The sequence below is a fragment of the Chanodichthys erythropterus genome, chromosome 2 (assembly GCF_024489055.1).
Source record: "Chanodichthys erythropterus isolate Z2021 chromosome 2, ASM2448905v1, whole genome shotgun sequence".
Taxonomy (NCBI): Eukaryota; Metazoa; Chordata; class Actinopteri; order Cypriniformes; family Xenocyprididae; genus Chanodichthys; species Chanodichthys erythropterus.
In genome coordinates, this window is record NC_090222.1 from 14,722,501 (window position 1) to 14,748,773 (window position 26,273).

The 26,273-nt window shown below is 37.6% G+C and overlaps 1 protein-coding gene across 2 annotated transcripts in view; it reads left to right on the forward strand.

The window, feature by feature from the left end:
- The window catches only part of creb5b (cAMP responsive element binding protein 5b), an 88,411-nt gene that overhangs the window by 13,933 nt on the left and 48,205 nt on the right, over positions 1–26,273 (forward strand). For both annotated transcript variants that reach the window (XM_067393129.1, XM_067393132.1), the window contains exons 4-5: positions 1,003–1,124; positions 5,912–6,069. In XM_067393129.1, coding sequence (XP_067249230.1) covers positions 1,003–1,124; positions 5,912–6,069 — 280 coding nt within the window. The remainder of the gene's footprint in view (positions 1–1,002; positions 1,125–5,911; positions 6,070–26,273) is intronic.

Here is a 26,273-nt window from a genome sequence, read left to right on the forward strand (position 1 = left end):
CTAGAAATGCATCCTAGTGCCATGGACCACATGGTCCCGGCAGAAGCTTTTATTTAGCTGCTTGGGTTGGGTTCAACTTGCATAGAGAATTTACCGCAAACTTGTGTTGAGTGTAGAGAGATGCAGAGCCGTCGTCAAGGAGACCACATTCATAAATTTGTTCATGCAGAGTTGATTTCACTGACCCCCAGATTCACAGGCAAGGCTTAAGCCTAGTCCAGACTAAAATGCATGTTTGATCTGTCTTAACTGAAAGCAACTTGGACTGACATAAAAACTGAAATCTTAAAATATGCCAGTGCCATTGTTTTGTCTCAAGATGTACAGCAGTACACATTTTACTGGTGTAATTTTACGCTGGAGTGCTTCAAAAATGAGGGTCAATTATGCTGGATTTGCACAAAATATTAACACGATGGCACATGCTAGTCGATGAGTCGAATCAACTCCACAGCAGCTACATCAATTTATCCACTAACCGTTCAGAAACATCCAGATGCATTCTAAAAGTTGTAACTTCTTACTGAGTCTCTCCATCAGTGTCTGACTCTGGTTTGAACAATGTAAGGCTGAACACCGTTACTTACAATCCTCATTTTGGCTGCGTGAGATTCTCCAGCTTTGTTGTTGTTGAGCAACCAAAGCGTGAGCTGTTAAAGCTCCACCTTCTCCTGGAAAGGGGGCCACGAGCAGCAGCTCATTTGCATTTAAAGGCACACACACAAATATTTTTTTTTTTGCTCACACCCAAATAGGGGCAAATTTGACAAGCTATAATAATTGATCGGTGGGGTATTTTGAGCTGAAACTTCACAGACACTTTCTGGCGACGTCAGAGACTTTACATTTTGTGAAAAGGGGCATTATAGGTCCCCTTTAATAGATCTTGACCAAATGGGATGTTTCCTTGCCAATCGAACCCACTAGGTCTATGTCATTGTAAACAGATAAGCTAATATGCACTGCTAAATTCTGATGTATTTTGTGCTTGAATGTTTCCAGACCAGACGCCGACCCCAACACGCTTCTTGAAGAACTGTGAGGAGGTGGGTCTCTTCAGCGAGCTGGACTGCTCCATCGAGCAGGAGTTTTGCAAGGCTCAGGAGGAGGAGGACAGCAAACAGGTGAGGTTATGGTGTGGGTCTCACAGCTGTGATCCTCAACACTAACAGTTGCCCCTTACCTATATCAATAACACACTGAAGACTCCCAGCTTTGGACAGATCACACACATGCACGGCGGCTCCATAGCTGAAGCAGGTAAAGATACACCTAGAGATCAGATTTGGCACCTGAGCTTCAGATTGACAGTTGTGTTCATAAAGAGCGCTGTTTGTCTGGATATCACATATCACCCTAGACAATCACACACTCTTGATCTTTTTCAATACCACGTGAGCTGAACCTATTTTAGTGCATCATAGTCTGCATTTCCAAAATGTAGGAACTTTATGGTAATGTCTTGGCAATGACGCATGCAAAAAACTCAAGGTCTGACAATGACGTATGCAAACACCTTCGACCATAATGACTGTTTTACCACTTGCACCACGACTGTGTCACAAGATGGCTGGCCTCAGTGACCATTACCCTACTGTATGCATGATAGCCGTGCTGTAGATGGTGTCTGTTAATCTGGGGAGTTTATACTTGAGGTTTAGGGTTTGTATACCATGCCAAGTCAGCAAGCAGCAGGTTGTAGCAGGACTTTTGCTGAGCTCAGGCAAAGAGAGGTGGGATGTAGATATCGCCCAGAGCCTTTTCAGAGAACTCTGCGGTTCTTTTCTTAAAGGAAGTGTACTAAAATCAAATGTGGAAGCTGGTTTATCTGTTTAGAATCTCATGTGCTTAAAGGATGTGCCTTTTTAGGCAAGTTAGATTGAGGTGTGCTATAATTTATCACAAAAACTATTTTTTACTTATTCACTAACTATACTCTTTAAAGGGATAGTTCACCCAAAAATGAAAATTTGATGTTTATCTGCTTACCCCCAGTGCATCCAAGATATAGAGGACTTTTTTTCTTCAGTCGAACGCAAATTATGATTTTTAACTGCAACCGCTGCCGTCTGTCAGTCAAATAATAGCAGTGATTGGGAACTTGAACAATAAGAGTCGAAAAAACTTCCATAGACAAATCCAAATTAAATCCTGCGGCTCGTGACGACACATTGATGTCCTAAGACACGAAACGATTGGTTTGTGCGAGAAACCGAACAGTATTTATATAATTATTTACCTCTAATACACCACTATGTCCAACTTCGTTCAGCTTCCTGTTGCGCTGTGATGACGGAAGTGATGTCTCGCCCATAAACTTCAATGAGCGCGAGACATCACTTCCGTTGTCAGAGCGCGATCAGACCTCACTAACCGGAAGTTGAACGAAGTTGGACATAGTGGTGTATTAGAGGTAAATAATTATATAAATACTGTTCGGTTTCTCGCACAAACCGATCGTTTCGTGTCTTAGGACATCAATGTGTCGTCACGAGCCGCAGGGTTTCATTTGGATTTGTCTATGGAAGTTTTTTCGACTCTTATTGTTCAAGTTCCCAATCACTGCTATTATTTGACTGACAGACGGCAGCGGTTGCAGTTAAAAATCATAATTTGCGTTCGACTGAAGAAAAAAAAGTCCTCTACATCTTGGATGCACTGGGGGTAAGCAGATAAACATCAAATTTTCATTTTTGGGTGAACTATCCCTTTAACCAAATGTTAAATGTGCTAAAATATTGCTGCATTGTGAGTATTCGTATTAAAATCATAGGGCCCTATCATACACTTGGCGCAATGAGACGCCAGGCGTGATGCAAGTGTTTCATCCCGATGCAGTTATCATTTTCACATCCAGTGCTTCGTTGTTTAAATAGCAAATGCACTCACGTCCATTTGTTCGTCCATGGGCGTGCTGGTCTGAGGTGTGTGCATTGTTGGCGTGTTGCTACTTTGCGGCAACTGAAAATGACTGTGCCATAGACCAACAAAAACCTGGGTGCGTTAGTAATATGCGCCTATATGCGGGCGCACAGCAGCACACAAACATTTTTAAATATTAAAAATAAAAGGATTCCTCTCTGGAGAAGCATTCAGTCCTCTGCTTGCAAATTCCGCCATGGTGCAACCGCAAGTGGCTTTTAAAGGTAATGGGAGATGAGACTCTGATTGGTTTATTGCACGTTATGCCCAAAACACACCCACGACTCATTAAGAGACTAGGTACAACCCGTTTTGGACCACGTGCCTGGCATACCACCTATTTTTTTCATTCGTTAAACTAGCAGAAGAGGATTCGGCACGGATGATAAGGATGATCTATTTTTGTCAGAAACATGTTAGCATTTTGGTACTTCTGGTTTCACCGGCCTGAAGGCAGTGAGTTGTTTGAATGGAATTTGTTTGGCTGCAGCCTCATTGTGTTTGTAATCACATTCTTGCAAACTATTCTATCTCAAACCTTTAGAGACAATGTTTTTTAAATAAAGACTGAAAGAACTGTCAGCTTAGTGATGGTGACTGTCGAAGAAGTAATCCAAAAGCGCAGGCCTCAGTGGTTCGGCCACATATGCCGAATGAATGGCAGTGGTGTCGTTTGTTTACAGCGTATGTTTAGCTTTTTAATTCTGTCGATTGTATTTAGGTGAAAAATTTCATTCAAGGTGTGTTCATTTGTATAGATTATCGTTATGAACAAAATGTGTCATCATTCACATTAGTTGGTCCTAGAGCTTATTTTCTGCAATAATCCAATGAAAAAGTCCTATTGGAGGGAACCAGTGTGGGATGGCCTATAAAATAGTTCAACTGCAGCACTTCCACCTTGACTTGGGTTTTAAAACTTTAAATTGTGCCTTTAAGGAGTGGCCCTCAACAGATATTTCCCTTTTTCATCTCTTACTCTATCTGCTACAGGAAGTGCATGCCTAAGTTCACAGTGGTGTCACACTTAAACATTGTGTGTGCATTTCTGACCAATAATTCTCCTTGTTCACACATCATGTAAATGTGTGGTTTGTGTCAAAGATGCCTAAACCAAAGTGGCTGATGTATGTAGCTAACAAAAAATGTTCCGCTTACGTTCCCATTATGTTATGAAAATGTTATTTCTAAATTTTTAATTTATTTAAAAAAAAAAAAAAAAACTTTTTTGTTCTTGGTAACATGAACGTTAAGGGATCATTTCATTTTATAATTTTGCAGATATTATGGGATGTTACTTTACTCTAAAGATTCTGAAAGCAACATTTGAATGTTTTTGTGCTAACATTTTGAGAACATTATTAAAGACCAGGCAACTTTAAACAAACATTCTATTAACGTTATTGGAATAATGTTTGTTCATTACTTTGAGAGAACCTTGCCAGAACATTAGCCAATCTGTTAGCTGGTTTTGTTAGCCTTGTTTTTAAGGTGGGGACAATAAATCGATTCTCGATTCGCAATACAATGATTCTGGATCGATTCTTATATTTCCCGAATGTATCACAATTCTTTCTCGAATTGATTCTAAACTTAGTTTTTAACAGCAGATCGCACTAGATGCTTTAGAAACAGCCGTACTCTTCTTGCTTCCAATTCCTCACACACCACTTAAACCTAAAATAATCATTCTTAAAGTTTGAAACGATTGAAGCGAATTACAAAGGTGTTCGCAGTGGGCTGTGTTTACATTAATCTCGCGCCATAAAAGCATTCTGAGCTGAGGTGCTAGTAGGCCTATATTTAACCACTTACATGACACAGCCGAACTCACGATCGCTGTCTAGCACTCCTCTTCATGAGCATTTGAGTGTGTTAAAAAGTTAAAAACTAAGTTAAAATCTAGCCTAGAGCGCCATCTGCTGTTAAAAACTAAGCTCAGAATGAATTCGAGAGAGATTCGCGATACAATCTTAAAATATCAGAATTGATCCAGAATCATCGTATCTCGAATTGAGAATTGTCCCAGCCTTTGGCTACTGGTTTTCTAGGTTTTAGTTCTACATTCTTAAGGTGTGTTCACATTTACCGTTGTTTTTTCATGGGTGAATTCAAAGCACTTGAACACGTGAATCCACATGATTGTGAATGTCGCATGAGCGTGAAAGACTTCCCCACACAGATTTCGTAAAGGATTCAAGTTGGTCACACGGATATGAAAAGCTGTTAAATTTGAAAGTAACTTCTGTTTGAGTTGTGCTGAATACATCTCTGAAATATTGTATAATAAAATAGACTATGAATCTTTTGAATCTTTTTTTGCATTTGATATCACCTATAGTTGGGTGTTTTTCCCCCTACAATGTAAAAAGTAATAGGCTACTCTATATCTACTCAATAAAATTTTGGCAACATATTATAAGCAATATTATTAATTAAATTCAACAATTAGAATTGAGTTAGAATTAATCAAATTAATTCCTTAAATGTCAACCATTTAAATTTGAGTCAAATTTAAACATCTGAATAGACAAGATGAATTAAGAATTCTTTATTATTTTCATTGCCAACATTGAAGACACCTGATGATAACAAGCAGAATCACTGAAGGAAAGAGAAACACAAGAATTAACAGAAGTTTAGATGTTGGTGTTGATGTTATTGAAAATATTTGGTCACTATTATGTTGATCAGTATTTCATTTAGTTGGGCAGTTTAACTCTTTGCTTTTTATGTCAGTTTGTGGTTTTTGTAATGGTGTTTGCAAATTTTACACATTTTACATGGTTGACTTTTAAGGAATTAATTTGATTCATTCTAACTCAATTCTTATATGTTGAATTTAATTAACAAAATTGCTTGTAATCTGTTGCCACAATTTTATTGAGTGGATAGAGCGTATTACTTTAGTTATTTTACAATACATTGACAATTTATATTTTACCCCTGTGCTCATGACCCCCACCCCACCCCTTGTGTTTCTGAACAGAATATCACTCTTCATGGGCAGGGGGGCCCCAACCAGCACCAGCAGTCCCACTCAAGAATGGCCAACCACGACAGCAGCATAGTAATCCAGCAGGCACTGCCCTCGCCCCAGTCCAGTTCTGTCATCACTCAAGCTCCTTCCACCAACAGACAGATTGGGTAAGTCGCCCTCTCCTCACCGCAGTTGCGTGGGCCCGGATAAATATTGTTAGTTGCATGTCATCAGTACAACGTTCAATAGACGAAGACTGGTAGTTTGATATTAGGCCAAGGTCCATGCTGCTGTTTGCATTCCTCCTCTCACAATACAGCAGTCGCTTGCACAAGGTGGAGGAGTTGTGATTATGTTCTTCAAAAGACGTGTGTTTGAGTCTAAGTCATGTAGATAGTAGTGGACAACAGCTGGATTCTTGGAAGTTTTGGAAGTTCTTGGAACTGTGGTTGTTATTATGATGTTATTATATTATGATGTTATATGATTAACTATATGCCTTTCTCCACTGACGTTCAAAGTGTTTCTAAGGATACTGATTTTTAGAAGAAGGAACATGGTTTGTGGTGTAACATTAGCTACACATTATTAGCTGTTTGATAATGTAGTCACGCAAAAGGCTAATCATATTAATTACCGTTATGTGTCTGATGTTGTAAAAAGCGATACCATTGTGCAGCGTTTACCTCAGTAGGTTGATTGAGTGGATCTCTGAACTCGTGCGAGTGAGTGGAGGCGGGGCTAATTATCATATTCATAGATCTGTGTATACTAAATGCGACAAGGGTGTAGAGTTACATTCAAGCTATTTTAAAGGTGCTAAAGAGGATCTTTTTGTCGACTGAGAAACCAAAGACTGTTAGTGAGTTTTTGAAATGAGCGCATGCGCAAGAACAACCCCCCTCCTTCACAGCTCATTTCGAGGGAACGCCTCACAAAACTCATGCACGAGAATTGGAACACGAGTGTTTACCACCGGCATTCTCTGTATCGTGTTAGTGGATTCATTATGTTGGACTCACCGCAGGTAACTCATAATCTGCAGTTGTTACTCCTGTCTCCTGACAAAAACATTGCATGCGGCGCCTGTGGAGTGTGGAAAGTTACTGGAGCGCGCAGCCGCGCACGTCTCTCACAAGGAACGTCATGGCAGTGATTGACAAGCCAGAGGGCCAATCGTTTACACGATGATCGCGTAAACGATTGGCTGATGTTTTTAAGGCCCTACCTCGTGCACAGATTATGTATATTAATAATATTCCTTTCAGTGCACCTAATAAATAGTCTTTTATCAGTTAGTAAAGACAGTCTCAAGTAATATTGCAAAAATGTATAAAACAAAACATCATCTGTAGCACCTTTAAGGCATGAAGAATTTTTTTTTTACAGGAAAAACTTTTAGATATGTAATTTAGGTGATCAAAGATGAGCTTTAAGGGATAAAATTATTGACTAAAGGGGGAATTTAAGTATCTCTTACTTCATAGCTCTTTGGTTTTGAAATGTTTCTGAAGCTGTGCATGTCTAGGGATGTGAAAAAGTAATTGATCCCACATTTTAGAGTATACTATTTAATGGGACAGTTCACCCAAAAATAAAAATAGTTATCATTTTCTCAGCTTATGTCGCAAACTTGCATGACTTTCAAAACAACCTTAGACCCAGAGAATAGTTTAGGTCAAAGTGAAGATTGTTGAGGTTTTGCACTTCACACATTCAGTTTCACACGCACTCGCCAACACTCTCAAACACTTTTACCCAATTTAAAAAAGAAACACATTGCTGACTACACGATAGACATAGTTTTCAAAAACATTCATTCAAATTAAAAACCTGGCATTTACTCAGCAAACTATTATTTAATGCTAAAGAAATTCTTATAATTAGGGGAAGCAAATTTGCAATCAGCAAAGTGTCACATTCCTTGGAAGATTGTAACACTCTTTCGATGTCCTGTGCATTTCGTGTGTTTGTGAATCTTTCCAGTTGTTCCTGCAGTGACTCCATGTCATGTAGCCAGCTTGGGTGTGTCCCACAGTGATGACATCAGTAGTGCAGCTCTGGTGGGGATATCAGCTTTTTGGGATGACGCCCCTCTTACGCAAACACATCCCACTACTGACCCGTCTTTTTTCCCCAACAATCTTATTCCCTTTTTCTTAATGTCTTTCGTTCTCGATCTCTATGTTGCATCAGAATGCGCCCTGTCTGCAGTATAATCACCACCCGAAACACACTCTCAAACACATGATGGGCCGCAGGGAGAGGACAGTATCATTTTCAGAAGTGGTAGAGATTTAAAATGAAGATTAGAGGCTTAGTTGTGCAGCTGACTCCAAGTTCACAGAATTATTGCACATAACACCAGATTTTCAGAAACAAGATGTTTCATGATAAAACTGTCACTTAGCAAGCTGATATATGGGTGCTTTTTTCAGAACCTACCGTCTTATTGGTAGGCGGCAATCAATAACATACACTTTACTTAATGTCTGCATACAATCTCATGTGTTTGATTATTTTTGTGAAGGCATACTGCATATCTATATGCCAATGGTGAGACAGGATAGGTTGGGTAGGTGCCCAGATTGGACAACTTGTGAATATTGGATGGAAGGCCTGTCAGTCAAGCTGATTGATGGTCTGACAGTCCATTTGTTCTGGAAAAGGGATGGAATTACAGTCGAAGAAAGAGAGAGAGGATAAGAGGCCGAGAGAAACTAGGTAGTTCTCCTTTCTTTGCTGCATTAACTTTCCTTCAGACACTCAAAATAATGTGATGTAAATCTGTAAATGATTTATGAAAAATGCAATGATTTTCTTTTGGTTTGTACAGCATCTGCACAATACTTACAAGAGTTTTCTAGCACAAGGTTTTCTGTAGGGTCAAGGGCAGTAGTGCTGAAGGCTGCTATGAATGCTTTGCTGTGTTTCAGACTGTAGAAATGAGAGGTGAATATAAATTCATGCAGAGCATATGCAATGTCCATGCTGTTTTTGTGTTGGAACGTGGGTGTGCATGTGCTAAAGCTGTAAAGAAACAGTTTATAGCGTTCATTATGGATGGACACTCATGCAGCTCAAATATTATAAAGTCTTTGGTCTTTTATGGAAACTGTATATTTTATTGGGAGAAGCTGTGTTAGACTTAAAGTAATTGGTGAATATCACAAAACCTGTCAAGAGCTTGTAAGGGTCACATTTCAACCCAAAATCAAACAAAGAAATATGAAATAAAAATTTTCTTAATTAAAAATTTATTGCATTTTTAACATAATTTAAATAATTTAAAAGTTTATTTAAATTAGTAAAATATTAATAATGGCAGTGTATTTTAGTATCGCCAATATACACTTATAGTTTTTGTTAACATGTTGATGAATTAGATTTTGTTTTTATATTTTCCGTTTTCACTTTCATTTTACTTAAAGTTTCGGAGTTTCTATTTACACTAAGTGCAAATAGCATACTAGCTCCGCCCACTCAAGGTTTAAAAAAGACGCATAGAATCAACATCTTCCGTGGCTCAACAGTAGCTAGTAAGGCTCGTAGACCTGGCTTTTAACGTAATCAAGGACATGGGTTTGAATCCGCCTTTTGCCGAGTTCGCATTTATTTTCAATAAAAATGAAGATAATGTTCTAAAAGTAGAAATAAACTGTGAGCGAGTGTTTAATAATATTAAAAGTGTTTATTGGGTAGGGCAGGGGTAGGCAAGTTCGGTCCTAGAGAGCCGCTGTCCTGCTGAGTTAGGGGTAGGGGAAGGTGTAGGGAGGGTTTTTATTCTCCCAATAAGGCAGCATGCATTTAATACATTTAAAGGTGCCCTAGATTCAAAAATTTAATTTACCTCGGCATAGTTGAATAACAAGAGTTCAGTACATGGAAATGACATACAGTGAGTCTCCATTGTAACTCCATTGTTTCCTCCTTCTTATATAAATCTCATTTGTTTAAACGACCTCCGAGGAACAGGCGAATCTCAACATAACACCGACTGTTACGTAACAGACGGGGTGTACGAATTCTTACTGTATTCACGGAGACAAGAGCCATCGCTATTTTCATTTTTAAACACTTGCAGTCTGTATAATTCATAAACACAACTTCATTCTTTATAAATCTCTCCAACAGTGTGTAATGTTAGCTTTAGCCACGGAGCACTATCAAACTCATTCAGAATCAAATGTAAACATCCAAATAAATACTATACTTACGCGATTAGACATGTTGCACGACAAACACTTTGTAAAGCTCCATTTTGAGGGTTATATTAGCTGTGTGAACTTTGTTTATTCTGTTTAAGGCAAGCGCGAGCTCTTGGGGCGTGGAGCACAAGATTTAAAGGGGACAGTTAAAAAAAATTAATTAAAAAAAAACTATGCTGTATTTTGAGCTGAAACTTCACAGACACATTCAGGGGACACTTACGACTTATATTACATCTTTTGAAAACATGTTCTTCGGCACCTTTAATAAATATAATAATTTACACGCTATGATCTTGTTAATGTACAAAAATACTTAGGTGCAAATATTATCTGCCTATTTAAAGTATAGATAGCATCTAATTACTATTTACTCTTATTGCAAAAAACTGATACTTTTACATGGTGTAAATAGAAAATATGCTATTTTCACCTAGTGTAAATAGCATCTATTGCTATTTGCACTTAGCCATCGAGGCTTATTTGCACTTAGTGCAAATATCCGCTGCCTTAAAGTTTTAGTAATTTTGTTGTGCGTTTTTGTCATTTTCATAAGTTTTGGTTTTTAAAAAAAGTTTATATTTTTATATAGTTTATTATAGTTTATTTCATAAATAGTTTCAGTTAAAGGTGCCCTAGAATCAAAAATTGAATTTATATTGGCATAGTTGAATAACAAGAGTTCAGTACATGGAAAAGACATACAGTGAGTCTCAAACTCCATTGCTTCCTCCTTCTTATATGAATCTCATTTGTTTAAAAGACCTCCAAAGAACAGGCGAATCTCAACATAATACCGACTGTTATGTAACAGTCGGCATTATTAATATGTACGCCCCCAATATTTGCATATGCCAGCCCATGTTCAAGGCATTACACAAGGGCAGCCAGTATTAACATCTGGATCTGTGCACAGCTGAATCATCAGACTAGGTAAGCAAGCAAGAACAATAGCGAAAAATGGCAGATGGAGCAAAAATAACTGACATGATCCATGATTACATGATATTTTTAGTGATATTTGTGAATTGTCTTTCTAAATGTTTCGTTAGCATGTTGCTAATGTACTGTTAAATGTGGTTAAAGTTACCATCGTTTCTTACTGTATTCACAGAGACAAGAGAGCCGTCGCTATTTTCATTATTAAACACTTGCAGTCATGTATAATTTATAAGCTTGTTTCCTCATGGGGACCAAAAAAATGTCCCAACAAGTCAAAATGTACTGGTATTACATTTGATGCCTATAACATAGGGCAGTGTTTCCCAAACTTTTTTTCTGGGGACCCACATTTTAAATTCGATAAATTCTTGTGACCCAATAAACATTAGGCCCATATAGTTCATATATCACAAAGAGAATTTATGCATTAACAAAATATGTATGACCATTTTTAAGGTCAGTTAAGCTTCAACTTAACTATTTAAAAGAGATACAGATATTTGACAAAGCACAATTATTTTTTATTTACCTGTTGTTGACAAAAGTAAAATGCAGAGGTGAAATGAGAAAGGAAGAGTTGACAGGGCATCTCATTGTTTTCATATTCTCATCATTACAGTGTCAAGCTGGCCTCCCTCGGGGACGGTATTTTGGCTGTTGGCAGTGTTAACCTGGTCTTTAGCTGTATTTTTCTTCTTTATTAGCTAAGCATCCATTTTTATGGCTGGTTGCCGAGTGCAGAGCGCAGCTAAAGAACAAAAAAAATAAATAAATAAATAAACGGAAGAAAACGATGAGCTCCCTCGTGCGGCTAATTCTTGAACTACACATATAGCGGGCGAGAGCCGTGAGGGAACGGCCTTGAGTCCCTCACGGAGGAGCTCCGGGAGCATAAAAGGAGGAGCGACTACAGTGAAGGATGAGCGAGGACCAGGCCTGGACTTAACGTTATGTTTTATTATGTTTGTGTGGCCGGCAGACATCTGCGAGGGTCTGCCGGCATTACTTTCGTTTTGTTCTTTGTTTATTTTGGTATTAAAGTTATGTTGAACGTTCGCCGGTTCCCGCCACCTTCTTCCCGTATCTACAAACTGTGTTACAAGCGCACTGAAAAATAGTGCTCGACTTGGCGACCCATACAAAATCTTCCGCGACCCACTTGTGGGTCGGGACCCTGCCTTTGGGAATGACTGACATAGGGAATACCAGAACCAGAACGCTTTATGAATCTTTCGTTTCGAATCAGTGGTTCGGAGCACGTATCAAACTGCCAAAGTCATGTGATTTCAGTAAACGAGGCTTTGTTATGTCATAAGTGTTTTGAGCAAAAATAACTGACATGATCCATGATTACATGATATTTTTAGTGATATTTGTGAATTGTCTTTCTAAATGTTTCGTTAGCATGTTGCTAATGTACTGTTAAATGTGGTTAAAGTTACCATCGTTTCTTACTGTATTCACAGAGACAAGAGAGCTGTCGCTATTTTCATTATTAAACACGTGCAGTCTTTATAATGCATAAACACATCTTCATTCTTTATAAATCTCTCCAACAGTGTGTAATGTTAGCTTTAGCCCGTTAGCCACAGAGCACTATCAAACTCATTCAGAATCAAATGTAAACATCCAAATAAATACTTTACTCACATGATTCGACGCATGCATGCAGTATGAATGACGAACATCTTTTAAAGATCCATTTGAGGGTTATATTAGCTGTGTGAACTTTGTAAATGCACTATATTATAGTCGAGAGCTCGGGGGGTTCAGGGAGCGCGCGATTTAAAGGGGCCGCAGCCTGAATCGGCTCATATTTAATGATGCCCCAAAATAGGCAGTTAAAAAAATTTATTAAAAAAAAATCTATGGGTTATTTTGAGCTGAAACTTCACAGACACATTCAGGGGACACCTTAGACTTATATTACATCTTGTAAAAACTGGTTCTAGGGCACCTTTAACACTAAAAACCCTGGGTAGTATTTGTTGTACTGCCTTTGATGTATGATGCTTTAAATAATACAGTGTTAACTGTAACAAAGAACATTACAGAGGATTACGGTGATGACAGTTTGGAGGACAATGTGCTTAACTGTCATGAAAGTAATCACTTTATTTCTATTGGATGTGTTGTGTGACCTGGAAATGTGAGATTCATCCAGTCGCAGTTTCTATTAATGATCTTTTAATGCAAATCTGTCTTTTTGTTACATCTTCGTTGATGTCCATTGAATACTGCAACTCCCTAGGACTCCACAAGTGTGAGAGTGATTGTTTTGTTATGGGGTCAGGGGTCAGCCTATGGAAGCGTGTATCAGTGTGTTTGGAAATGTCCACCTCAGCAGGAAAAAAAGGCTTTCAATCCCCTCAGCACAGAAACTCCACTTCCCGCAGGAAGCCATCGAGGCCAGTTAGTGCCTCTGTCCACAAACCATTTAATCTTCTCTTCCTGCTGCTCTGAACTGAAGAATCATGCCACGATTTAACTAAAAATCCTGTATGATGCGGTGTTGACGTGAATGATTTAAAAATACTCTGCTCTTGTGAAATGTTTATGTCTAAATATTACACTATTCCTAGAAAGGGGGTGAATCATAAATTTGGCTTAAAAATTGGTGTATCGAATAGACGGCTTACATCACAGTAGCCGGAATGTTACTATTTTCTATGGTGAATTGACGTCACATATATATATGACATGGCTCTGTCAATCAGAGAACATCTGAAAAGACTGACTATTTAGAGGCTGTTGTATGAACACCATATGAGGTTCGTTTTTTTTAGTACACAATCTACTCACCAACTGTGTTTCATTGTTGTCAGATTTCTCTGTGGCGATTACTCAACTCTGCTTTATGTATTGTTCCTGTTTTTCAGAAAGAAATAGGGTTAAATTATCAGAATCAGAATGAGCAACATTCACACACATGCACACGCATACACAAACATTGGGTATCCATGTTTTATGGGGACATTCCATAGACGTAATGGTTTTTATACTTTATTTTAAAAGTATTTTACTATTTAGCTAATTTTAGTAAATTTGCTATTTTAGATTTTCAAAAAAGGTCATTCTGTATAATTTATAAGCTTGTTTCCTCATGGGGACCAAAAAATGCCCCAACAAGTTCAAAATGTACTGGTATTACTATACTTGCGGGGACATTTGGTGCCTATAACCAGAACCACGCGCTTTACGAATCTTTTGTTTCGAATCAGTGATTCGGAGCACGTATCAAACCGCCAAAGTCATGTGATTTCAGTAAACGAGGCTTTGTTATGTCATAAGTGTTTCGAAATGTTTCCTTTGGCAATTTGATACACGCTCTGAACCAATGATTCGAAACAAAAGATTCATAAAGTTTCAAAGCTTCATGAAGCGGTGTTTTGAAGTTGCCCATCACTAGATATTGTTGAAAAAAGTTGTTTTTTTGGTGCACAAAAACTATTTTCGATCTTAAGATTGAACCACTGTACTCACATGAACTGTTTTAAATACGTCTTTAGTACCTTTCTGGGAATCTGAAAGTGTTAATTATCTTGCTGTCAATGGAGGCCTAACTGAGCCATCAGATTTTATCAAAAATATCTTAAAGGTGCTGTAGAATGTCTTTTAAGAATGTAATATAAGTCTAAGGTGTCCCCTGAATGTGTCCGTGAAGTTTCAGCTCAAAATACCCCATAGATTTTTTTTTATTAATTTTTTTAACTGCCTATTTTGGGGCATCATTAAATATGAGCCGATTTAGGCTGCCGCCCCTTTAAATGCTCACGCTCCCCACCCACGGTGCTCGCGTTTGCCTTAAAAAGTGCATAAACAAAGTTCACACAGCTAATATAACCCTCAAAATGGATCTTTACAAAGTGTTCATCATGCAACATGTCTTATCGCGTAAGTATAGTATTTATTTGGATGTTTACATTTGATTCTGAATGAGTTTGATAGTGCTCCGTGGCTAAAGCTAACATTACACACTGTTGGAGAGATTTATAAAGAATGAAGTTGTGTTTATGAATTATGCAGACAGCAAGTGTTTAAAAAATGAAAATAACGACAGTCTTGTCTCTGTGAATACAGTAAGAAACGATGATAACTTTAACCACATTTAACAGTACGTTAGCAACATGCTAACGAAACATTTAGAAAGACAATTTACAAATATCACTAAAAGTATCATGATATCATGGATCATGTCAGTTATTATTGCTCCATCTGCCATTTTTCGCTGTTGTCCTTGCTTGCTTACCTAGTCTGATGATTCAGCTGTGCACATCCAGACGTCCTGCCCTTATCTAATGCTTGAACATGGGCTGGCATATGCAAATATTGGGGGCGTACATATTAATGATCCCGACTGTTACGTAACAGTCTGTGTTATGTTGAGATTCGCCTGGAGGTCTTTTAAATAAATGAGATTTATATAAGAAGGAGGAAACAATGGTGTTTGAGACTCACTATATGTCATTTCCATGTACTGAACTCTTGTTATTTAACTATGCCAAGATAAATTCAATTTTTAATTATAGGGCACCTTTAATTTGTGTTCAAAAGATGAACGAAGGTCTTACAGGCGACATGAGGGTTGGTAATTAATGACAGAATTTTCATTTTTAGGTGAACCAACCCTTTAACAGAACTTCCAGTACTTACTCACACTAATGTAAAAACAATTACAGCTACAAGACCAGATTTTTTTCCTGCCCCAACCCCCCATCCTATCTCTACAGTGTAATTAACTGTACTGCGATTGTGAATGACTGTGGTAAGCTTAATCCAGGGTCCATCTGCTTTCTGGGTTTTTCGGGATGTGAAGATTGACAGAGTTTTACAGCGTCCATTGAATTAGGATAACAAGTCGTTTTCATTGCTCCGCCATGTTTGCTGAAGAGCTTTGGAGGCTTGGAATCAATTAAGATTGGCTTTCCTCAAGTCTGCCTGCTTAACAGGGCTCAGGCTGGGGCCCACAGCTGTGAAACCCAAGGACCCTCAACCCCCAACTTTTCCTCTGATTCTCCCAGTGTTCCTTTTGCTTTTTTCCCTTTATTCACACCAGCCCTTCTAAAAAGGCTGGCTTATATTGTATTCTGGATGCTAGTCCACAGGATCGGATACTTATATACTGTATATCTTCAAGGGATAGTTCAAAATTTTAAATTCTGTCATCTTTTACTCACAAGTTTGGAATGACAAGAGAGTATGACTTACTTCTGTGGAACACAAAGAATGTTCCATCTGTTTTTTGGACCCTATTGACTTTCATTTGTATTGAAAAAAAATGATCCGAGTTCTATGCGTTGAATGAATGATCCCTTTAACTAGATTAACCTTGGTCAACATGGTTGATCAGATATCATGCTCTTCGTCTAGCTAGGTTTTGCATGGCTACAGTTTGCCAGTTCACATGGGAGACTAGCATTAACCAGCATGAACCAGCTGGTCTTTTCATGAGGGAATACAGTCCCTCAGAGAGGAAGGAGGTGGGTTGGAGACCCTCAAAGAGGCAATCTGACAAAAAAAAAAAAAAAAATTGTCATGGCTATGCTTGCTCCATGTGAATTACTAACATCTGTTCCTGAGTCATGTCAGTGTTAAATATGTTAGACATAGTCAGTCGGCTTGAGATAAAACATTGTGAGGGGGGCTCAACCTCTTGACTGAGTGATAAGAGAGTCCAGGGGTTGGAGAACATTACTAGTAACTGCGAGTACTAAATGTAACTAGTGTCTGAATGGTTGTCGTACACACTGAAGGAGAGACGGATATGGGAGAACAATAGTTCTTTTCTGCTTGAGCTCTGGTGATTGACACATGCAGTTTTAGTTGAAACTCTCTTGCGACAGCAGATATAATAGAAACAAAATGGATTGCAAGGCAAACTGTCATTTATGCCATATAAATATGATTATCAGGGACAGCTAAGTGTAATTTCCTTTGAAACATTTCCTGTGTTACATCCACAGTGAAACATCTGCAGTCGATATAAAAAATAAATAAATCTTAACACCACTGTTTAACAAGCATGCTAACAGATAGCATGCAAATAGAACTTCATAAATCCAAAATAACTCCTTTGTATAGCACACTTCCTTTTCTATTACTAAAGAATCAGGCAAAAATTCCCCAAGCTGACATAAGGAAAAGCCTATGAATGTTATTTTTCTCCATCAGAGTTTCCCTACCTCAAACAGTTTCTTCCTCTTTATTACCATCATTTATTGGCATTTGTAAAACAAATAGTGCTGGCTTGTTTTATGCATTTTGCACTATTAAAAAGTTGTGCAAACCTCCATGAGCCTGCAGGAAGTACTTGTAGCTCCAGTGCCGAATTTGATGCCCAGAGCTAGTTGTGTAAGGCCTCCGAATCACCAGGGGGCCTCCTTGCTCTCAAGAATGATTTAATGAATAGGGCTGTCTATCAGTTTCGTTTTTGATTATGATTTCAAATGATTGTGAAATCACAATGCCGCATTCCTTTCTTTTCCTTTAAAGCGGTGTGCTGTCACGCTTTCTACGTAATCAGTCAAATCATGTAACATATAAAAGATTGAAAGAGACGCTGTTCAAAAGGTGTCTTTCTGTACAAGACGGAGAGAAACACAGACAAGTATAGGCTACTTTGGGTTCCGGGTGTGCAAATACACTCAAAATGTCAGTTCATCCGTCCGTCCACCCGTGAGTTTTCATTTAGGTTAGTAAAATAGGAAGTAATCAAAAGCTTGTCAGTATAATATATCTGTGCAATGTGTGCATTTTTAGTCTTAAAGTGACAGCAGCCTAATAAACAAGCTGCTGTCTCTGTCATTTAAAGGGGTGGCTGATTATGATTCCACTTTTTTAAATGTTGCTGTTAGAGCATAAACATCTGCTAAATTACGATGCTCAATGCAAAGGGAGACATTTTCTTTTAAAGAATTCTCTGTTTAAGGACTACAACAAATTACTAGTAGGGACTACAACAAGCTTCTTCATATTAGTGACATAACCCTAAAATTTACATAAACCCTGCACCGATAATACGCAACAAAGGGGGTGAGGCCATGTTCGGCTTCTTGAGTTGTAGTAGAGTGTTGGTACCATGCTGTCTTTTTACACTGGACTTCTTCACAAATGAGGGTCAATTCAATGCTGGATGTGCACAAAAGATCAACATGATGGCACATGCTAGTCAATGAGTTGAATCAACTCCACAGCAGCTACATAAATGTATCCACTAACTATTCAGGAACGTCCAGATGCATTCTATAAGTTGTAACTTCTTCCTGAGTCTCTCCATCAGTGTCTGACTCTGGTTTGAACAATGTAAGGCTGAACACCGTTACTGACAATCGTCATTTTGGCTGCGTGAGATTCTCCAGCTTTGTTGTTGTTGTTGTTGAGCAACTGAAGCGTGAGCTGTTAAAGCTCCGCCTTCTCCTGCAAAGGGGGCCGGGAGCAGCAGCTCATTTGCATTTAAAGGGACACACAAAAATGGTGTTTTTGCTCACACCCAAATAGGGGCAAATTTGACAAGCTATAATAAATGATCTGTGGGGTATTTTGAGCTGAAACTTCACAGATACATTCTGGGGACACCAGAGACTTATATTACATGTTGTTGTTAATCAAACAACAAAAGAACATAAGAGAATCATTCACTGTTTTTGAATGAATGAATGTATAACTTCAGTAACTTGAATCAATGTATATTTAAATAATACAGTGAAGACTGCAATGTGTTCATTTTTTTACATTTGATTATTCAATTTCTGTGTAGTACGCTATTTTCATTAGTAGGCTAAATTGTTTATTTCATTCATAGATTTTTTTCTGTTGTATTTGTCCTATTGTTTGTAATTTTTATTGTATTACTGAATATCTCAACTGTTGTTTGTTGACAGTGAAACTGCTCTGAAAGAACAGATTAAAGGTGTTATTTTGTTTTTTTTTAACCCAATCTCACAGGAAAACATAACTATTTTACAAGCTGGTGATTTCATATGATTTCGTACAATTTGATTTGTATAAAAATGTGTACGATTTTCAAATGAATCTCATTATGAAGGACCACCCCTAGCCCCACCCCTAAACCTACACATCACTGGAGTTTAAACAGATCGTATGAAAATGTATAAATGAGGCTGTACGAATTCACAGCAAAACGTGAAATAGTTGCAAATTGCAGTGAGACTGTGTTGGGTTTTTATGAACGTACTGACAGGGGCCCTTGACAGCTTGAGCTGTTTTACTTAGGGCCCCTAGAAGTCTAGGAACGGCTCGGTTGATGCCAAGTTGAAACAAGCAGCCAAGCAAACCCAAACCACTCACTTCACTGCAGTACGTGCAGTTTGCATGCATGTTTGTTTTCACACCTCTAAACATAAGAGGAGATGGTTTTCACACCCCTAAAGAACAGGAAGATTGTGAGGTATTTTGGTGGTTGAAAAGGAAGCTGTGCCCTGCAACACAACACCATGAGATGCAGTGACTCAGTGAACCTATTTCAACCGTTAGAAAGGCCGTGTCCAAATTCCTTTGAATTTGATGAGAACTTACTTATCGGCTGTGATGAAGTACATTTTGTATACAGGTGTATAGTTTAAATACATGCTTCACCTGCCATGTTAGCATTGTCCTTTGATCCGTATGTTTTTGACCTATGACTTACTAACAGCAACTGTGAAAGTAATTCACACAAATACTATTTAACCACAAGAATAACTTTCTTGGTATAGCACTGACACTTGAAAATAGCTGTGCAAGGGTTAGTTCACCCCAAAATGAAAATTCTGTCATTAATTACTCGCCCTCGTGTCGCAAGACATTCGTTCATCTTCGGAACACAATCGAAGATCTTTTTGATGAAATCTGAGAGTTTTCTGTCCTTCCATATACAGCCTACACAACTGAAACTTTGATGCTTCAAAAAGTTCATAAAGAGATCATAAAACTAATCCACATGAATTGAGCAGTTTAGTCCAAAATTTTGGAAGAGACTCAAACGCTTTTTATGATAAACAGATTTAATTTAGGCTTTTACTCACATATAAATGTTGATCAGTGAACATAAAAGCTCAACAGAACCTGAATGACTTGCGAGAAGTAACATCTTCCGGAAGCTCAAACGTGCTGTGAACCAATGAGGTTCGTTCTTGTGTGTTACGCAGCACGTTTGTGCTTCTGGAAGAGGTTTTTTCTCACTAACAAAAGTCTTAAAGGTTTGGAATGATGGCTTATTTTGTCCAATAGAACGAAAGGTCTAAAAAAAAAACCATACATTTACCCACTCATTGACCCTCCCCTCAAAGAAATCAGGACTGAAGTGGTTGAAAGTGAACAAAAGAGACAGATTAAAACACCAGGTGTTAAAAGCTATGTGTTTCCCTCATCTACTTGTGATCCGATCGACCAAAACGCTTCTTCATACCAGGTGTAAACAGGGCCAATGAGTATTCTGACATCCTACTCTTTTTTTTTCCTGTAATTTTTTGTATTTTTGACTTTATTTCCCACAATTTGACTGTATTTTTTTATTTTCTTGCAATTGAGTCTCTATCTCACAATTTTATATCAATATAAAATAAATCATAAAACATTTAGCAGTTTCTATTTTAATTGTGACCTCACAATTGTGAATTTATTTCTTGTAATTGTGATTTTATATCTCACAATGTGACTTTATCTCTCACAGATGCAACTTTATTTCCTGTATTTGGGACATTTATTTAATGTAATCATAATTGCAACTTTATAGCTCATAGTGACTGTATGTTTGATTTTAAACTTTATTCCACAATTACCTTATTATTGTGACAACAGTAGCCAAAAGTGATGTCCAGAGGGGATTTTTGTTTTTAATGACCCTAGAAGTTCGTAAATCATCAAAAAATTAGGAATATATTTTATATATCTTTATGAGGGAAGAACAAAACACTATACTTGGTTGAGTGACAATAAACAACAGATTTTATTTTACTATGGAAAAAGTGAATATAAAAACGAAGCTCACAGGAAAAAACATACACTGACTACAACATAATCAGTTATTATTTGTGTGACAGCCTAACCAGAAATTATGTCTGGGAAATTTGGAATGTTTCATTGCGTTCAAGAACAATAACACAATATGCTTACAAAATCTTTTACAAATGTTGAATAATATTTGAATAAAGGGTGAAAATGTCATTTTTCTTAGGCTGGACATCACTTTTGGTCACTACTGTATATCTCACAATTTGATATAAATATAAAATAAAACATAAAAATATCTCACTTTGTACTTTGCAAGTGACAATACTTTGAAATTGTGAATTTATTTCTTGTAATGTTTACTTTATGACTTTATTTTTCACAATTGTGACTTTATTTCCTGTAATTGGGACATTCATTTCTCAAATCTTACAATATGACTGATTTGAAACCTTTTTTGCTTCATACAAAAGGCAAGAAAGACAACGTAACCTCCTTGTTTCCTCGATTATCGCTCTCTTAGGATATTGTAGGATTGAAATGCTCACGTACTGCACAGTTTTATGCCTCCAACCTGTCAAAACTTGATACTTGCTCTTTGGGACTCTGATTCACCCTAGCCGAGGCAGCGTGCAGTGTTGTTTTTGTACGAGGCTGCATAGGAGGGCCCTCTGAAACCCTCCCCCACCCCCCTCCAGTTCCTCTTGTGGGCCAAAACACAGACGTCATCGATTTCTTCACAGACTGCTTTCAATCACATTGATCAAAAACGCAGAACCTCATTGTTAGGATTTAAACTCTGCGACCCTTGTGATGGAAAAACAAACTGTGGTTGATGTTTTAGCTAATTACGTCATATACAGAGAAAGCCAAAACTTGGTCGTCCTCCCTGAGATGATCTTTCCATGTAGGGTGGCATCTTCTGGTTGCGCAGTGAGCGTGTATGTCTTGTGCATGTCTGAAAGAGAAAGAATTTCAGAGGACAGAAGGAAACTGAAAGAGAGAGAAGACAGACGGGCAGGATGTACATCTGAGCTGAATTAGAGTGAGCTCATTGTGTACGGCGTAGGGTTTAATAGTGCGTTTGGAGAGGAACGCCCAGGCCCTGCTCCTCTCATTCCAGCACCACTGTGTCATCCTCGTCCGCCACACAGACACATGCAGAAACGCACACATACTCCTGCAAAGAGAGAGAGAGAGAGAGAGAGAGATGTAACCTCAGAGCAGACAACAGGAAGACAGGAACTGCTGGACAGAGGAAGAGAGGGATCGGGGGTAGATTGAAGACAGGGGTCCTTGATTGAGAATATGAAGGGGAAGAGGAAAGGATCCGGGGTACTGGATAGACAAGAGAAAATCAAGTGATCAGGTGGACATGAAAGACTTATATGGATATAAATAACGTGTACTTTGGGGTACCTTGTCAAAATCTAATTGAAACCTTTAGGATTAAGGTAAAACAATGTTATAAAATGTTATTACTGTGTAACAAATACAATTTAAACACAACAACATCTTTCTTGGTAGCTGTAGTCTTCCCAGTCAGGTGAAGGTGATTTCATCAAGTGCAACACGTTCCTCGATCAACATCTTTGTTGAACCTGAAACAACATTCCAATCAACCAATCAGATTTGAGGGGCAATTTCACAGTTTATGTCAACTTTAGGCTTACAACCAGGGTTTCTTCTACATCACTGTTATTTACCTGTCATTGTCAAGTTATAAGTAGGGTTAGGTTTTGGGGTAGGGATAGGGTTAGGGTTAAGACTAATTTTTCAAACAGAAATGTTGTTTCAGGATCAGCAAAATCAGGGGTGACCTTCAGAGTCACATTTTTATTTTCAACTTTTAAAATCTGCTGGCTTCTCAGATCTTGTGGCATTATGTTATTGCATATTGTCAATAGGTTGCACACATCACAATCATTATTTCTATGCCATAAATTAAAAAAAGGACATTTGTGACCATGCAGGGCTTGACATAAACACCCGCCAACCTGCCAAATGCGGGGGAATTTCAGCAGTGTTGTGTAACGCAGTCACTCCTACTAGCCACTTTGGTGGGTTTAATTTTATATATAATATATACTTTTTTCAATTGTAGTCTTTTAAAAAGGCATCTAAAATAATAACCTAAGTAATGTAGTGTTGTAAAAAATATTGATTTTTCAATACTGATAACTTTTATATCTTAAACACAAACCCGCCTCCCCTCACTCACTTGTTTCATTTACTCCAGATGAATATTGATAGTGTTACAGGGCTTGAATTGCACAAGATTGCACGTATTGCACACTGTAAAAAATACATTTTTAACAGTAAAAGACAGTAAAAATGCTGCGGTGAAAAACTGTCAATTGGTTTACAGAAAGTTTCCGTACTATATACGGTGAATAACTGTAATAGATCTAATGGTACATTTAATGTAATTTTACGGTAAAATACCGTTAAATTCACAGTTTTTGGAAGTGAAAAATAACAATTCATTGTAAAATTTACAGTGAAAAACCGTAAATTGACATTCCCACAGTTCCCTGTGTGACACACACTTTCCTGTAGCTCACTGGTTAGAGCGTGGCACTAGCAATGCCAAGGTCATGGGTTTGATCCCAGGGATTGCACATACGCAGATACAAATGTATAGTATAATGCAATGTAAGTCGCTATGGATAAAAGCATCTGCCAAATGCATAAATGTAATGTAACCACACAATTTGATATATTTTCGTTGAAATAACTCTGTTTCTTCTTAGTTTTTCTCATTTTTTTTCTAATCAGTTATGTACATTAGGGTTTTATGTTACATCTAATGTTGTTAAATTAATGTTTATTGCATTTTTACAATTTCATGCATGTTACCATGATGGTGTTTAGTGTGTGAATGACACTGTGTGCACCTTCTATATGTTAGTGTTGTCCTTCTCAGCTTGTGGAAAAACTGCTTGTGATGAACTTTGATTCATCATGTGACTCTTATCACCACTGTGTTTGGTGACTGTCAGTGTATTATAAAGGTACAAAACAGATATTAGTACTTCATTAGGTTGGTAAATTAATATTATATCAGTTAATGAAATACGTTATTTTACCGTAAATTTAACAGATTTTTTTTTTACGTTGCTACTGTATTTTTTACGGTAAAGGTCTGGCAACCACAGCTGCCGTTTTTTTACCGTAAATTTTACTGGGATTTTTTTTACAGTGCACATAATTTTATTTTTTCCTACATATTTTGTGCTCACACCCGAATTACATACTCATGAAGTTGCCTTTCAGTACTAAATTAAGTTTTTTTATATACAAATTTTATTCAGATACACACAAAATAATATCAAAATGCCGGTCTTGGGAAGTATTCACGTAAACACAGTCTGTTATGTTTTAATATAAAGAGTGAAGAAAGAAAACGCATGTGTAACAGTATGATGGATTCCTGCGTCAGATCTTAAAGTGACAGCAGCCTAATTATGCCAAATTGCCAAATTAAAAATATCTATATTTTTCCCCCATGGTATCAATGTCGAAATTGTGGCCAGTAAAAATGCTGAGTAGCTTGTAACTTTGGAAAAGCACAAGCAACAGTGGCTGGTGAGCAAAAAAGTTACTGTCAAGTCCTGTGACCATGTGTATACTGTTCTTGTTTTTGTTGTAACACAAGATGCTTTTTGGGTTCCCGAATGATCAGCAGGTTTTACACAAAACGTGTCCAAATTTATGCTGATATTTTGTAGTGTAATTTGTAACTTGCAAAAAAATGTTTTTTAATTATTCAAAAACTTTTATTGGACCCTGTAGGTCATTAGAAAACACACTGTGGTGTGGTTCATGATGGTATGAGATTGTAATACAGTGGCACTTTTGATGTATGCCATGACACTGTAAGATTATCATATGCATACACCATACTCTTACTGTCCAAAAACACATACTATGTTTTAATGGTATATATTTTTTTATGGTAATATCATTAAGTAGCCCAAGGTAGACATTACACATGCTGTGGTTAAACACATTAAAGTTGGCGTGAAACCGCATTTGAAACCGCACCCATTTTTTACCATAGTTTTTTTCTAAATTAAATGATATTTAGTGAGAAAAAATGTATGGTGACATCTGTATTTATGCATTGGGAATTGATTGGATCTTGAAGAATTGTCTCCAGATGACTTCGTTGGAATTATATTTAATTATAAAGAACTGCTTATACTCTTATAAAGAGCAGCTGAGAAAGAGAAGTTCTGTAAGCGATTCCAACAAATTTGTTCTTCTGTGTCATTACCTCTAAAGTTGTGGTGTGGACTTCCCTATTCACATAAAATTAGAATGATTATTAAAACTTCATAGTTACAGTTATCGTTACAATTATTGTCCTTGTTGTGAACAGACCTTAAAAGGATTCTTCATCCAAAAATTAAAATTCTATCAGCATTTACTCACCCTCAAGTTGTTCCAAACCTATATGAGTTTCTTTCTTCTGGTGAAAACAAAAGAAGATATTTTGAAGAATGTTGGTAACCAAACAGTTGATGGGCCCCATTGATTTTTTTTTCCACTGATATTCTTCAAAATATCTTCTTTTGTGTTCAGCAGAAGAAAGAAATTCATACAGGTTTGGAACATCTTGAGCGTGAGTAAATGATGACAGAATTTTCATTTTTGGGTGAACTAACTTTAATTACAAAGGAAGTTTCTATGGAATTGAATGCTGTCTCGTAATTGTTCACAAAGCTATTAGACTGTAAAAAAAATATGTTTGAAAAAGATTATTAAGTATGTTTTAGAATAAAATACTATTTCAGTCCTTCTACTCCAAAATTTTATGTTAAACTTACTAGCAATTTCTAAGGTAAAATTGTTTCAAAGTAAATCCAGTTTTTTTTTAGTTTTACCTATCCATGCCTAAGAGTGTTATCGATAAGCCATGGGAAGGATTCAAACGATGTTGCTTTCAGTGTGATGAATTTGACGGACAGGTGGGGGCGGAGCCTGAAACCCCCCTCGGTCAGTCAAGCTGGAAAGCTCTCAGCATACTTTCAGTCATGGGAAGAAACAACTGGCTGGCCCTGAGCCAAACCACTCTCTGTTTGTCTGTCTCTCTCTCTCTCTCTCTCTTTTCCCCTCACACTGTCTTTCTCTCTCAGCCGGCAGCGATGAGAGATGTATCCGTGCATAATTGGGGCTTTGTGGTGAGCTGTGCCAGGCTTGCTTGCCCTGAGGTATTCCAAGATAAGTCTCTCGCCGTTGTTCTCATTGACAGACTTTGACTTTACGCG